At 38.8% G+C, this 14,809-nt stretch overlaps 1 protein-coding gene across 2 annotated transcripts in view; it reads left to right on the top strand.

Annotated features, from left to right (window-relative positions):
- LOC126248253 (contactin) overlaps nt 1-7,683 on the top strand; it is a 163,633-nt gene extending 155,950 nt beyond the window's left edge. For both annotated transcript variants that reach the window (XM_049949104.1, XM_049949105.1), the window contains one exon: nt 5,031-7,683. In XM_049949104.1, coding sequence (XP_049805061.1) covers nt 5,031-5,137 — 107 coding nt within the window. In that variant the 3' untranslated portion in view covers nt 5,138-7,683. The remainder of the gene's footprint in view (nt 1-5,030) is intronic.
- Nucleotides 7,684-14,809: the final 7,126 nt, after the last annotated feature.

Below are 14,809 nucleotides of genomic sequence, written 5' to 3'. Positions count from 1 at the left end.
TGCTGTACACCGTCCATTCCTTAGTGCAATGGGTCCAGGAAAGTGGTCACTTGCTCACTCTTGATGGATCCACTATGATGTTTATGTGGATTCCTGGTCGCTTCGGTCTGTCGGGAGACGAGGCCGCTGACACTGCTAGTTCTTCCATTCCCTCCGATGGTCTCTGTGTTGCCATCTGTCAGCAGGTGGTGTCACTTTGGCACCACCACTGGCCCTTCCTTCATGGGAACAAGCTCCGGGGAATTAAGCCTCTCCCATCAGCTTGGACGACCTCGTCTTGGTCCTCTTCCTGCAAGGAGATCGTTTTAGCTAGGCTGCTTATTGGGCACTGTCATTTTTAGCCATCGCCATTTGTTAAGTGGTGCTCCCCCACCATTATGTGCTCATTGACCTCGACTTCTGAACGGTTCACTATTTACTGATGGAATGCCCTTTTTTTAATGACTTATGTTCTCGTTTATGTTTGCTGCCTGAGTTATTGGCCATTTTAGGGACTGATGTGCCGGCTGTCGAATTTGTTTTACTTTTTATTCGTCGTAGCAGTTGTCGAAGGACATTTAATCTTTAGTTCAGGACCTCCATTTCTCTGTGGCGTATTTTATGGACCTTCCTCCAAGTCCCTGTTTTTAGCTGTCTTTCCTTCCATCGATTGGGCTTAACATGTAATCATTTTTTTCTTCTTAATGTTCTTTGTTTCTGATATGGGCACATATGACCTTAGTTGTTTTTGCGCCCTAAAACAAAACAAAATAACCCGTTCACGATGTTGACAGCCATCCTGCACGGGCTTCGTCACCGACCTCCTCCTGACCTTCCCTAACAAGGGAACCTCCCCATCGCACCCCCCTCAGATTTAGTTATAAGTTGGCACAGTGGATAGGCCTTGATAAACTGAACACAGATCAATTGAGAAAACAGGAAGAAGTTGTGTGGAACTGAAAAAATAAGCAAAATATACAAACTGAGTAGTCCATGGGCCACATAAGCAACATAATGGACAAAGTGAGCTTAGGAGCGCCGTGGTCCCGTGGTAGCATGAGCAGCTGCTGAACGAGAGGTTCTTGGTTCAAGTCTTCCTTCGACTGAAAATTTTACTTTCTTTATTTTTGCATAGTTATTATCTGTCCGTTCGTTCATTGACATCTCTGTTCACTGTAATAAGTTTAGTGTCTGTGTTTTGCGACCACATCGCAAAACCGTGCGATTAGTAGACGAAAGGACGTGCCTCTCCAATGGGAACAGAAAAAATTTGATCGCAAGGTCATAGGTCAACCGATTCCTCCACAGGAAAACACATCTGATATATTCTATACGACACTGGTGACGGCATGTGCGTCACATGACAGGAATATGTTGTCGACCCACCTAACTTGTACACTTGGCGAATGGGTAAAAAGATTCTTCTACCTTGCCCGATTTAGGTTTTCTTGTGGATGTGATAATCACTCCCAAAAAAGTGATGAAAACATAAGAGTTTGTCACATAAACTGAAAGTAAAAAATTAAACTTTTCACTCAATGGAAGATTTGAACCAAGGACCTTTCGTTCCGCAGCTGCTCACGTTACCACGAGACCACGGCGCTCCTGCGTTCCCATTGTCCTTAATGTTGCTTATCTTCCCTTGAACTACTCAGTTTGTATATTTTGCTTATTTTTTCACAGTTCCACACAACTTCTTCCTGTTTTCTCGATTGATCTGTGTTCAGTTTTTCAAGGCCTATCCACTGTGCCAACTTATAACTAAATCTGAGGGGGGTGCGATGGGGAGGTTCCCTTGTAAGTATCTTGTGCCACCTTTTCGACTGTGATATGGGAAGGAAATCATCCCCAAAGGCTTCCTGAAGCATTCCAGAAGTTTCCAGCAGCCTCTTGTGTAGCTTCACATAAATCTTAAACCGTATAGTGTTGCTCAACATGACCACTACATAGAGGTTTACAGAAGAAGCCATCCTAACTCTCCAAGAGCACAGAGGTAATTGAAATACCTGCTGCTGGAAAGCTAAGGGTCCCTTCCCAACTGGTGCAACTGCTCTGCAACACAGTCGCGTCACAAACGAGAATGTGACGCATTACTTTCTGGACACACCCTGTACTTACTACATACTTTCTTTGCAACGAAAAAAAAGCATTCACAATTCAGTAAATGTTGTCTTGGGAGAATCAAACAAGCTATGTCAGTGCAGAGACTGCCACTGAATTTCTGATATAGTCCTTCCCTCACAGTACAAAGCCAGTGTGTAATTGGTGTTGGTATTGACATCATAGCCCGTGCTACATAACCTGAATTACTATTAAGCATTTAACTACTAAAAGTTATTAAGATTGTGGAGAATATAACTATTTGCAGCTTGCATGTTTGTAACAGTGTTTATCATAATACTGGAAAGACCTGATTCATATACCATTGGCACATCATTTTAGTCTGGTAAGACTGCTGCAAGTTGATGGCTACAGCTGTTGGGGCAGTGAGGGATGAGGTCTGTACCAGATTCTTCATTCTGAGACAGTCATTTAATTGATTGCTAATGGTGTTGAGATTATAGGCAGGAAGGAGAGGGGGTGGTTAAAACTTGTCCATATGTGCCAAATTATGCTCAAACAAGGCTAGTATTTGATCATACAGTGCAGGCTTTCACAGCCATTATGTACATCCCTGGTAACTTTTGTTTTTCAGGCACTAGGCCATGGTTCAAGGTATATTTGTATTTCAGTGAACTGATAATATAGCTTTGTAAATTTGACAGATAGTGTTTTTTTAAGTAGAATTTTATGTTAAATGGTAATTATAATAGAAAGACTGATTATTTAATAAAACAAGTGGGTGTTCCTTCTAAACGAGGGGTGTCCAGCCAAGTATAGCAAGAGCGGAAATATTGAAAATAAGAAGAGGATACACCAATGAGAGAATAGCATCTGTGGTGGAAGTTTCAAATGAAAATATCCAATTTATCATCACTTTTCATAAATTAAATTTTATGGAATTTTTTGATAGACACTCACTTCTTGGGCCACATTGATACTTGCTTTGGGTCGCATGAGGGACATGGTTGGGGCATCCATATTCTAAACTAAATGAGTAATACTCACTATTTAGACTTTTCTATTAGAATCTGGTGATTCTTACCATTCATTGGCAAGGATGTCCAAAATTACATTTTGGCTGTCTGTTAGCAAGTAACATTGTTAATTATGTGTAATAGATTCCCTTATGGTTTTTGAGACTGACACAGAATAACATAGCCCAATCAAATGAGATGAATGCCGGGGACCACAGTGGCGCATTTTTTACCAAAATATTGTCACAAGGCCATTACTCAACATCTCATGTATGCAACAAAACACAAATGAAAGTTTGCTTGTGTGTGTGTGTGTGTGTGTGTGTGTGTGTGTTGTGCGCGCACGTACACGTTTTATACGTACATGGTCTCGTGACATTCCTACTGAAGCTATTACCATGTGATTTAGTCTCCAGCTTTAAATTCCTTTACAAAAATGTTGTGTAATCCATGTTTCCTGAGAAAATATTGCCTAGAACATGTGATGTGGCAACATTCAGTGTTGAGGATCCACAGGCTTCAAAGATATTATATCGAAAACCTGTTAGTAGCACAACAAAACCCTATTTGTAAATGAGTTTATCAAGGTTTAACTTCAACAGTGCTGGAGGCAAAAAGATTGGTGCATCAGCTTGTCACAGACCTGCTGTGCAACGTTACTTAAAGTACGAGTGGCGAGATTGGTAATCTTGCACAGTTGTTCCATTTGGTTGCAGACATGGCCTCCTTATTTGAATCTTGTGGATTTCTTTCTGGCTGACCATCTGGTGGTGTTTGTGTGTGACAGCAACCAACAAAACAGGAATTGACAGCACTCCTCTGTGCAGCAATGACTACCAATTGCGCTCACACATTGCAGAGTGCTCTCTCTTATATGTTTTTACTTTCTGAAGTTAGTATAGTCCCCAGTATAACCATTCAGAAGAAGGCTTGTAAATATTTTCAGTGGTTTTCATTGTAGTGTGCTACAATATATCTGTGGTTGTGGTTGTAGCTGCATCAGATTCTGCTTAGCACTATATCTCTGTATTAAAAAAAAATACCCCAATGGTTAATAAGATGAGTTCAATGCCAAAATGTGTTTGTATGTAGTATTAAGTAAAATTACACTGAAACCAGTAAATTATACACCTATCGAAACTGGCTGGGTTCAAGCTAAATATCTTTGGTATGAGGAGTGACGACTTTACCACTCAATTATTGAAGACCCTAGAGTTTTGAAATAAGACTCAACCACATTATCCATATTGCAGTGTTGTCACATCACATACTTTATCTTATTTTGTTGCAAAAGATGGATCCCACATGGTGAAGAGTTTGTGGTGCCAACTTTCAAACATCCAGGGTGTAAAAAAAAAATCTCTATAATATGTTTATATACATTCTCAATGAAGGACAGATGGACGGGGACACATACTGCAACACAAGAATATTCAGACAATCTCATAAGCAGATATATACTTCATTTAGCTGACTTATTTTTTTATGCTGTCTTGTCTGTGATGATATACAAACCAACTTTCTAATCTGTTTATGCAGAGTCAGAAGATTGTTACCATTTTGTAGCACTTGTCTCTAAAAGGTGAATGAATGTTATTAATCACACTAAATTATTGTTGTAAGAGTTATTGCATGACATTCACTTTCTGATTATTTCAATTTATAGGACATAAACCTAAATCGAAAAGTGAGGTGTACAGAGCCTGTGTTGTTATACTAAATTATTTGTTTTGTTACCACAGTGTCAAACGGGACTTGTCTTGTTCACTAATATTTGAAAAAATTAACTGGTGCAGTTATTATTTCATAATTAGACCATCTTTTTTTGTGTGTGCTTTTTATACTGATCCACGGTTGTTGTATTTAGATAAAGGTACTCTTTGGAAATATATATCAATTATTCAGTAAGCTTGTCCTCTGATATAATTTTTGTTACTTTTAACATACATTAATTAGAGTTTTTTCCTCTTATAGGTGATGAGTCTCTGCTGAATGGAAGCAATGTAGTTGCTGTCAAGTCATCAGTGCTTGTGATAGTATTTGGTTTCCTTTTGCTTCTGAAGCCTTTGCAAATTGTGTAACTAAGCACAAGTTTCTACACCGTAAGTGCCCTTATAGTCATACAAATTATAGTTCAGATGTGGAATCTCATTAGTGGTTACACTTCCCTTCGAGAACAGTGTTTGAATTGTTAGAAGGTATTCATGCTGATATCAGTTGCTGATTTGGTATATCTGCTGGAATCAGCATAAACAGTTTCACAGAATGCCAGTGCCTGTTTGTTACATCTGGTAATCTATTGCCTTTGTTTGGGTTGTATTTAAATATTGGAAAAGATTAGATCTACTTTACTGATCAATTATACGCATTTGTTACTCTCATGTCGGTATCCTTAGACTGTTTCTGTAATGTATTTAGCTAACAATTGTTATCCCAAATGTTAGTAATTCTTTATCAATTACTGAATCAAGACTGTAATATATTCAAAATATTTTTTGCTTAAAGTGTAATATTTTTGCTTATTTTTTAATAAATACCACATTTTATATAAAAAGTCTTTTTCCGTCCACATCTGTGATTATGTTTCCATAACTAAAGTATTCTCTCTTCTTGAGTTGCAATTTTTGTTATACCAGAAATTGGGTTGCAAAACTTGTTTCTAAGCAACGATTCATTTCTCTGTTTCATCGTATGTTGTATCCTCTCGCCCTCTGCGAACCCCACACTCTTAACTTTGGGGAACAGCATATTATTTCAGTGCAGAGACTCTATTAGACAAGTAGTTGTGCCCAGTTATCTATCTCTAGTATAACAAAAATTATTACTTAAGGTGAGATATTTGTATTTTATTGTACATATCTTGGTGTGTTAAATTTTAAGGGAAGCATTATAAATGTCTGAAAAGGATTTAAAAAGATGTGTGCCTTAGTCAAATTTGTGTGATTGTCTCAAACAGATACTAGGGTTATTTCTCATGTGTCACAAAAGTGTGTGAGAGAACTTTGAAATATTTTCAATCCTCCAGTTGTAGTTAGCTATATAAATTCCTTAAAATTGTACTCAAGTATGTTAAAGCTAGTGTATCGTTTTGGATGGTACCTAACACAAATGCATCGCATGAAAGTAGGGAGTATTATTGTATCATAAATTATGACAGAATATGTACCACAAATGATGTAAGTAAGTCTGAAATTTCAAGATAATAATTATCTATACATATGATCAAAAGAAGTTTGATTGTTAGTATCACAGTATGTATTTTTAATGAATTTGACATCCCCTTGGAATGTACTACCAGCAATAAAAAGTGGTGATGACAATTAAAATCTCTCTCTCTCTCTCTCTCTCTCTGTCTGTCTGTCTGTCTGTGTGTGTGTGTGTGTGTGTGTGTGTGTGTGTGTGTGTGTGTGGAGGGGGAGCCCCTACATATCTGCTTTAATGGAGGAGATATTCTCATTAGTGTACATGCTGTGTATCATTTGTTATGCCTAAGAATATGTACATAAAATGAAGGTAATCTGTTAATTCTGTTATCACTTTACTATCAGCACACTTTTCTTTGTATCCCCACTGGCTTCAGGGTTTATTGTCACCAAAGCTCTCATGACTTCATTTACCAAGGTTTATAGACGTGCTAGTTGAGCAGTTTTTGCTGTAGCGGAGTCACTATTGCAGCATTAGCATGTTTAGTTGCCATTTTCCACATCAAGTATATAAATATTTCTTTTATAGCTTCAAAATACTTTCTTCTTTCTGCAGTATATTCATTGACGTCCTAGACAGGTATCGCCTTTTATTTCAAAGACAACGTCAGAATAAGCTACGAACTTTGTTGACTTTTAGCAGGAATCTCTAAATTCAGTTTCTCTTGTCATTAACATATGACAAAGAATGGAGACGCACTTTCTTTATCTGCTATGCCAGTTGGGAAACAGTAAAGAAAAGTATTTTGATAACACAAGTGTGTACTGTAGACAGGAATAAGAACAATGAAATTTTATTTTTCTTCTACAGAGAGTATTATATGCACCAATATTGGTCTTATCGGTATCCGTCCAAACCCGTATCAGTTACGGGTAATGGTGATGGTATTTTATAGGATATAGTTAATAGATAATGATGTTTAATTATTGTTTATATTTGCTGTGCAATCAGGTGTGTGAAGTGAGGCAGCTCAAACAATTGTCATTTTTAAATTTTTCACGGGAAATTAATGTTTGTGCACAGGACAACAGCTTTAACATTAGACAGTGATGTCATTAACTAACATAAACAAGTGTTTTGTTTGTATGACAAAATAGTTTTATGCAAGCTGTATATAGAAGTGTTGGAAACGTATTACACAAATGTGTCAGTATTTTATTGGACTGTTCAGTAAATTTTATATTCTAAACCAGTAAAACATACGTTAACTGTCTGTGGTTGGAATTATTTTACTGATATTCCCTAAAATGGGAAGGTTTATTGATGATAAAGTATTTTCATTTGTTAGAGATAACTTACCTCCTTAGATACTCACATGTTTGCAGCAGTTCTTGTACAGTATTATATGTAATCATTTTAAATTCAATGCAACAATTTTGTATACAACAAAGCTTTATTAAACGTATTTTATATAATAATGAAAGATCTGGATATTATTTTGCCATGTATGTTTCCATTTTTTATCAATAAACTCTGTTTATAGTCTCAAATATTTTATTCATCCAGGAACTGCAGAATATTGCAGTTTTGTGCAGCTGAAGTATTTAAGTCACGCAGAGTACAGTGTAATGTCATAGGAGAGTCATCAGTATTTATTTTAAAGAAAAAGGCCGTTTGATGATTAGCACCTAATGGCATGTTAACTATTCGTGTGCAGTCAACAGACATACGAGGTGTGGCTAGAAAAAAACCGGACTAGTACTGGTGAAACAATAAAACGAATGCAATAAGGCTGAAAGTCGCGTGGCCTGTCACGTGACTCTCGCTCCGCCTACTGCTCGAGTTTCATCTGCCTCCTGCACTCAGTCTGCCCGTGGCGTCTGTTTTAAGTAGTTGACGTTTTGTCTGTGCGTCGGAAAATGTTGAGTGTACAGAAAGAACAGCGTGTTAACATCAAATTTTGTTTCAAACTAGGAAAATCTGCAAGTGAAACATTTGTAATGTTACAACAAGTGTACGGCGATGATTGTTTATCGCAAACACAAGTGTTTGAGTGGTTTAAACGATTTAAAGATGGCCGCGAAGACACCAGTGATGACACTCGCACTGGCAGGCCATTGTCAGCAAAAACTGATGCAAACATTGAAAAAATTGGTAAACTTGTTCGACAAGATCGCCGTTTAACAATCAGAGCAGTGTCTGAGTTAACAGGAGTTGACAAGGAAAGTGTCGAACAAGTTTACCGATGTTTTCAATGTTTGCATCAGTTTTTGCTGACAATGGTCTGCCAGTGCGAGTGTCATCACTGGTGTCTTCGCGGCCATCTTTAAATCGTTTAAACCACTCAAACACTTGTGTTTGCGATAAACAATCATCGCCGTACACTTGTTGTAACATTACAAATGTTTCACTTGCAGATTTTCCTAGTTTGAAACAAAATTTGATGTTAACACGCTGTTCTTTCTGTACACTCAACATTTTCCGACGCACAGACAAAACGTCAACTACTTAAAACAGACGCCACGGGCAGACTGAGTGCAGGAGGCAGATGAAACTCGAGCAGTAGGCGGAGCGAGAGTCACGTGACAGGCCACGCGACTTTCAGCCTTATTGCATTCGTTTTATTGTTTCACCAGTGCTAGTCCGGTTTTTTTCTAGCCACACCTCGTATTTTATAAACAGACATCACAAAATTAGAGCTACAGACCTAAATGGAGGTTACCAAGGAATAACACATAACCTAATTGCTACTGTAGCATTCCTTGATCCATAAGTATCTGATGAAAATAAATTAATAAAATGCAGATTTTCCATTTATTGGTTGTGTGTGCTTCAGGCTGTGAATGAACTGTATTTCCAGTTGTATCGCTAATTATTTGAACAGGTAATCTGCAAGAATTATTGATGTTTCTGTATGATTGCTGCAGCATTATGGAGTTCTTGCTATTGGAATATACTGGCATCTAATCTGCATTTCTGTTAAGGTAAGTTTTGAAATGAGAACTCGAATTTGATTTAATGAATAACTTTCCAACTTTATTCTGATCGGCTTCTGAACTACACTTTAACTAAACTTCAACTCAGTTTTGTAACCCAAAAAACCACATACTTGCTACCAAAAATTCAGTACAAAAGCTACTGTCCATAACTAAAATACAGTTTCTACTGCCATTATACACTTGCCAGTCACATTAATGTGACCATCTGTCAAAAGACGCAATAACCACCTTTTGCAGCATGGACTGCTGCAAGTCATGCAGGAAGTGTGTCGATGAGGTTCTGAAAGGTACTGACAGGGATGTGGAGCCATGCCGTGGCCAATTGCACTAGGGTTCTCGATAGAGGGTCCATGGTGTGAATAGCATGATCGGAGTAGCCCTATAGAGTCTTGATTGGGTATAAATCTGGGGCGTTTGGTGACCAGCGGAGTATGGTAAACTCATCCTGGTGCTCTTCAGATCTCTCACGTACACTGTGAGCTATGTGACACATTGTATTGTCCTGCTGGTAGACGCCTTCATGCCGAGGAAAAACAAATTAATCCATTGTGCCTTCCAGAATGACGAGATCACCGAGAGAATGCCACAAAAACAATTTCCCAGACCATAACACTTGCAGGGTGTTTGCTTGTAGGCATTTGATGCCACACATGGTAATGGCCATCTGTCCACTGGGGCATAAAATACAATTCATCTGGAAAGGCCACCTGTCACCACTCAGTGGACATCCAGTTGTGTGCAAATTCCAGTCGTCATTGCCAATGAACAACAGTCGGCATGGGTGCATGAACCACGTGCCTGCTGCGAAGGACCATAAGCAGCAACATTTACTGAACAGTAGTTGAGGAAACACTGTTGGTAGCCCCTTGGTTCATCTGGGCAGTCAGTTGCCATGATGAGATGCGAACAGTTTACAAACTTAGATGTTTCAGAAATGATTCCACCATTGGCCCAAAAACCCATGGTCATGTCCTTTTGGACGTTAGATAAAGCACTCTGTTTCTCCATTAAGACAACAACTGCCCTGTTTTCCACATCCCCTAATATGCACTGAATGTTCTCCATTGTTATTGCTGCCACTTGCCATCTGTGGATGATTATTACATATTTGACATCGAACATAGGTGTTGGTCACATTACTGTGACTGGATCATGTACAACTCCCACTGCGACTGCCTTTGCGTTTGCAGCTGCCATCATGTGTACAGTGTCCCAGTAGGAATGATCAGTACTCATGAAAAATTATTTGAAGCGGAATAAATAAATAAATCACATGGGCACATGTGCTATTTCAAATGGTTTCTTAGACAGAACAATTTATTGTACATTATTCAATACATTGTCATGTTTACACATGTACCACAGTTAGTAAACATTGCAATATGCATTTTACAAAGTATCAGTTGAAAAGTAGATATTTTTAACACATTGCAGCTATTGTAGAATTTGCAATAACTCACAAATATCCCACCATCAACTTCATTGCATTTTTGCACTGTTGGAAGAATATGTCGTGTTGCTTGCCTGAGTGGCTCTGCACATTCCCTAATGAGGACAGCAGCATCTATGATGTGAGCAAGCAATTCATCTTGCATATTCACCTTCTGTTTTTACACTTCAGACTTCACCACCCCCATAGACGATAATCTAGTACTGTGAGGTCTGGCGATGTTCCTGTCCAGTTAACTGTCCTGCCACAACCAATCCAGTGATAGGTTAAGTGCATTTGAGATATTCCCTCACGCATCTAGTAAAATGTTGAGCAGCTCAGTCATGCTGGAAGTACATAACAGTCCACATGGCCAAAGCAGCATCCTTGGGGTGTTCAACAAGCAAATTTTCGAAAACTTGCAAGTAATTATTGCCTGTCATTTGCTATTCTAAAATGACTGGGTCTGTCAACGTGTTAAGTCATGCTGCACCAAACACTGATCACAAAACAGACTTGGAAATTGGTTCCCACTCTACGATGTGTAGTTTCGTGCGGACTTCAATGTTTATTATTTGTGTTGTTGATTCCATTCCATGTAAATGTGGTTTCATCAGTGGATAGTATTAGTGGAAGCAAATGATGATTGTCACCTAATCAGTGACAAAAATCAAGTCGCGTGAAATTGTCACCAATATTGAAGACTGTGGACATAATGTATGGGAAATGGGTACAAGTTTTCCACATGTAATGTTTTTCTCCAGTGCATACTTTACACCAGCAATTGTAGTTTCAAACATATGACCACAAAGGAAATTAGAAAAATCATTATGTTGCTGTCAGAATGTAAGGCGTCTGGATATGAGAGTATTTTTAATAGAGAATTACAATTTTGTGGCGACTTGCAGGGCTCTTTCAGTTGTCCTTGTAATTAATGGTTCCTAATATCGTAAGTATGCAATAATTACATCCACTTAGAAAAATTGACAATAAATGAATAGCCACTAATAATAGACTACTGTCAGAGCAATAAAATAAATGAGTAAGTTGTCTGTTGGCATCATCTCTGATCCTCCATGCCCTTTGAGTGTGTCAACCATCAAATTGAGAATCAAGCAAGGTGGCGCAGGGATTAGATCCCTGGACTTCCATTTTGGAGGATGGTGCTTAAAATCTCCATCCAGCCATTATGATTTAGTTTTTTTATTATTTCCCTAAACTGCTTAAGGCAAATGTTGGAATGTTTCCTTTGAAAAATATATGGCCAATATCCTTCCTTCCATCTTCAATGCAAGCTTGCACATCTTCTCTGGTGACCTAGTAGCCCACAGGACATTAAACCCATAACTTTCTTACTTTCTTTCCTCTTCTCGTCTGCTTGAAAAACTAAGATTCTGTTGTATTCTTGGTGTTGCCCTTGCATACAGGAAGTTATTCTTTTGTAGGAGAAAAACTGGCTCACATAAGCATGCTTCAGCACACAAGTATAACTAAACACATAAACGTCTGAAATCTGGGCCCTTCTCACTGTCATCTCACACCTTGCATGTCACAATTGATGCTACCTCCCTCTATAGTCCATATTACCATCCATTTACGTGGTCTGTCTGCTGCTGGACATTTCCTCAATCAGTGCCCACCTGATTCAAACCCTACGAAATACTTCTTGCTCGCTTTAATCAACTTTATACTTACCAACAATTACTTTACCAGTGAGAGACATGGGAACCAGGATGGTTCCTTCCTATGCCAACCTTTCCATGGGTCACTTAGAGGGGACTGTAAGCACCTGGTTTGGTTTAAATACATTGATGACGACTTTGTCATATGGACTCGGGGTGAGACTGGTCCATTAAAGTTCTCTAAATAAATTCTCCCAATTAAGTTTAACATGATCCTATTCTAAATCCCATGCCACTTTCCTTAATGTTGACCTCTTCCTCACTGAAGGTCAGCTTCACATTTCAGTTCACATTAAACATACTAGGAAAATGACATTACCTACATTTTGACAGTTGCCATCCTTTCCATGTCAAACGTTTCCTCCCATACAGCACTGACAGTCAAGGCAAACATATTTGTTCAGATGCAGACTCTTTACAGCAATACACCATCATTTTCACCTCAGCTTTCACTGGATGTAATTACCACACCAGCCTAGTTCAAAAGCAGTTTTCCCGGGCCATCACATCCAGTCCTGTTACTTCTGATCCCTCCAAAAAACAAATTAAGAATACATCTCTTGTCACATGATATTATCCAGGTCTTGGGTGTATTAATCACCTACTTCAACAAGGCTATGACTTCCTAAAATCATGCCCTGAAATGAGATCCGTTCTGTCCGACATTTTGCCCACTACACCTAAAACAGCTTTTCATCGCCCTCCCAATCTCTGCAGTATCCCTGTCAAACCTTTTGCTCCTTGTGCACCCATTTCCCTACTGTATGGCTCCTAACACTGTTACCATTTGTGCTGTAACACTTGCCCTATACACCCTCCTACCACCACCTATGCCAGCTTTATAACTGAAAAAAACATATATTATCAGAAGGACAGCCACCTGTGAATGACACCTATTGTGTACCAGCTGTTATGTAGACATTGCTCAGCCTTTCACATTAGCATGACTACCACTAAGTTATCAGCTAGGATGAATGGCATTCTACTAGAGGGTGTATACTGGCAACACACAATATCCTATTGCAGAACATGCTCTACATTGACATCGTGACTTGGTGCCTATTTCACCACACGTGCCATCTGTATTGTTTCCCCAGACATCAGTTTTTCATGAACGAGCAGGTGGGAATTGGCTTTCATGCCCTTGGTTCTTGCCACTGACTTGGCCTTAATTTACATTAATTTATTTGGTCTCAGCAGTTCTTGACAGTTACTGCTACTTTTTTCACACTCTTAGTTTTCGATATCTTTTATTTTTTGACCTGTCTATTTTTTCCCATCCTCGACTTCTACCACATAAAATGCACTTTGCTTTCCCCTCTTATTAATTCATGCATTATGTTTTATCAGTAATCTCTGTTTGCGTATTACCCTATCTTCCACCTATGAATTCTCATGTTTTCAAATCTCATCCGTCACAGTCCCCAACCATCAGTCTTTCCTTCTCATCCTGTCTTATAAGTCTCTCCCAATCCAGGGTTCTGGGTGATTTTTTTCTGAACCCTCCCCATTGGCTACACCGCACCAGTCCTCCTCCACCCACCCCTCTATTTTCCCCTTCTGCCAGAAGAAGAAGAAGAGGCAGCCACTGGCTCCGAAAGCTTGTAAGTTTCAGCTTCTTCGTGTGTGTTCTCGTGCTGCCTCTTGGTGTATAGAGTTTTTTTGTCTATCCAGTTCATTATATTTCCAAAAATTGATTATTTTCATTAATGCATTTGTCTGTGTGACCATCTTTCCTTCTCATGTAACCCACTCGTCTGTTTGCTGTCATCTTATTCAAACTGTCATCTGTTTTCAACCTTATGTGCTAGTTCGCTTGCTTATTTATCTGTATGACCTATATTATCCTACATATTTCCCCTACATCTTTTCTAGTACTTACTTCTGTGCACTTAGATGGGTCCATTGTTATTAACAAATTTGCGTGTAACTTCGTTTACAGTTTGCCCTGTAAGGCCGTCTCCCAATTGTCATTTGCCGGTTTATTTGCAAATTTGATGGCAATTTTCTCCCCACCTCCGCTTACCTTGCTTCTGTGCAGTTCTTTCATGTTTTCATGCATTTGTTTTTGCCAAACCATATTGATCAATGTTTACTGCTGTGTCCTGCATTATCTCATTTGCCAAACTCTTCCCATTTCGTACACCTCACCAGTCCTTTTCTTTCACCTCTCTTCCTTCCCCTTCAGCCATTTTGCCTGAAGGAGGAGCCACTGGCTCCAAAAGCTTGCAAGTTTCAATATCTTTATGTGTGTGTTCTCTTGCAGCCACTTGGTGAGTAGGTTTTTAATCTATCCAGTTACATTATATTTTCTGAACTTAAAATGTTGGTTATCTTTAGGTATGATTCTGGGTTCAGATCAGGCCAGTTCAAAATACATTAAAGGACTACTAAAAAATTTCATTGTTTGCTTATGATACAAGAATATTGAACAAGAGGCTAATTCCATCTTTTCAGAGATGACCAGTATGATAGCTGTTTTGGTTCATGACAAACCAG

Source organism: Schistocerca nitens, chromosome 3 (genome assembly GCF_023898315.1).
Source record: "Schistocerca nitens isolate TAMUIC-IGC-003100 chromosome 3, iqSchNite1.1, whole genome shotgun sequence".
Taxonomy (NCBI): domain Eukaryota; kingdom Metazoa; phylum Arthropoda; class Insecta; order Orthoptera; family Acrididae; genus Schistocerca; species Schistocerca nitens.
The sequence above is the reverse complement of the archived record's forward strand: the minus strand, read 5'-3'. Positions and strand labels throughout refer to the sequence as shown.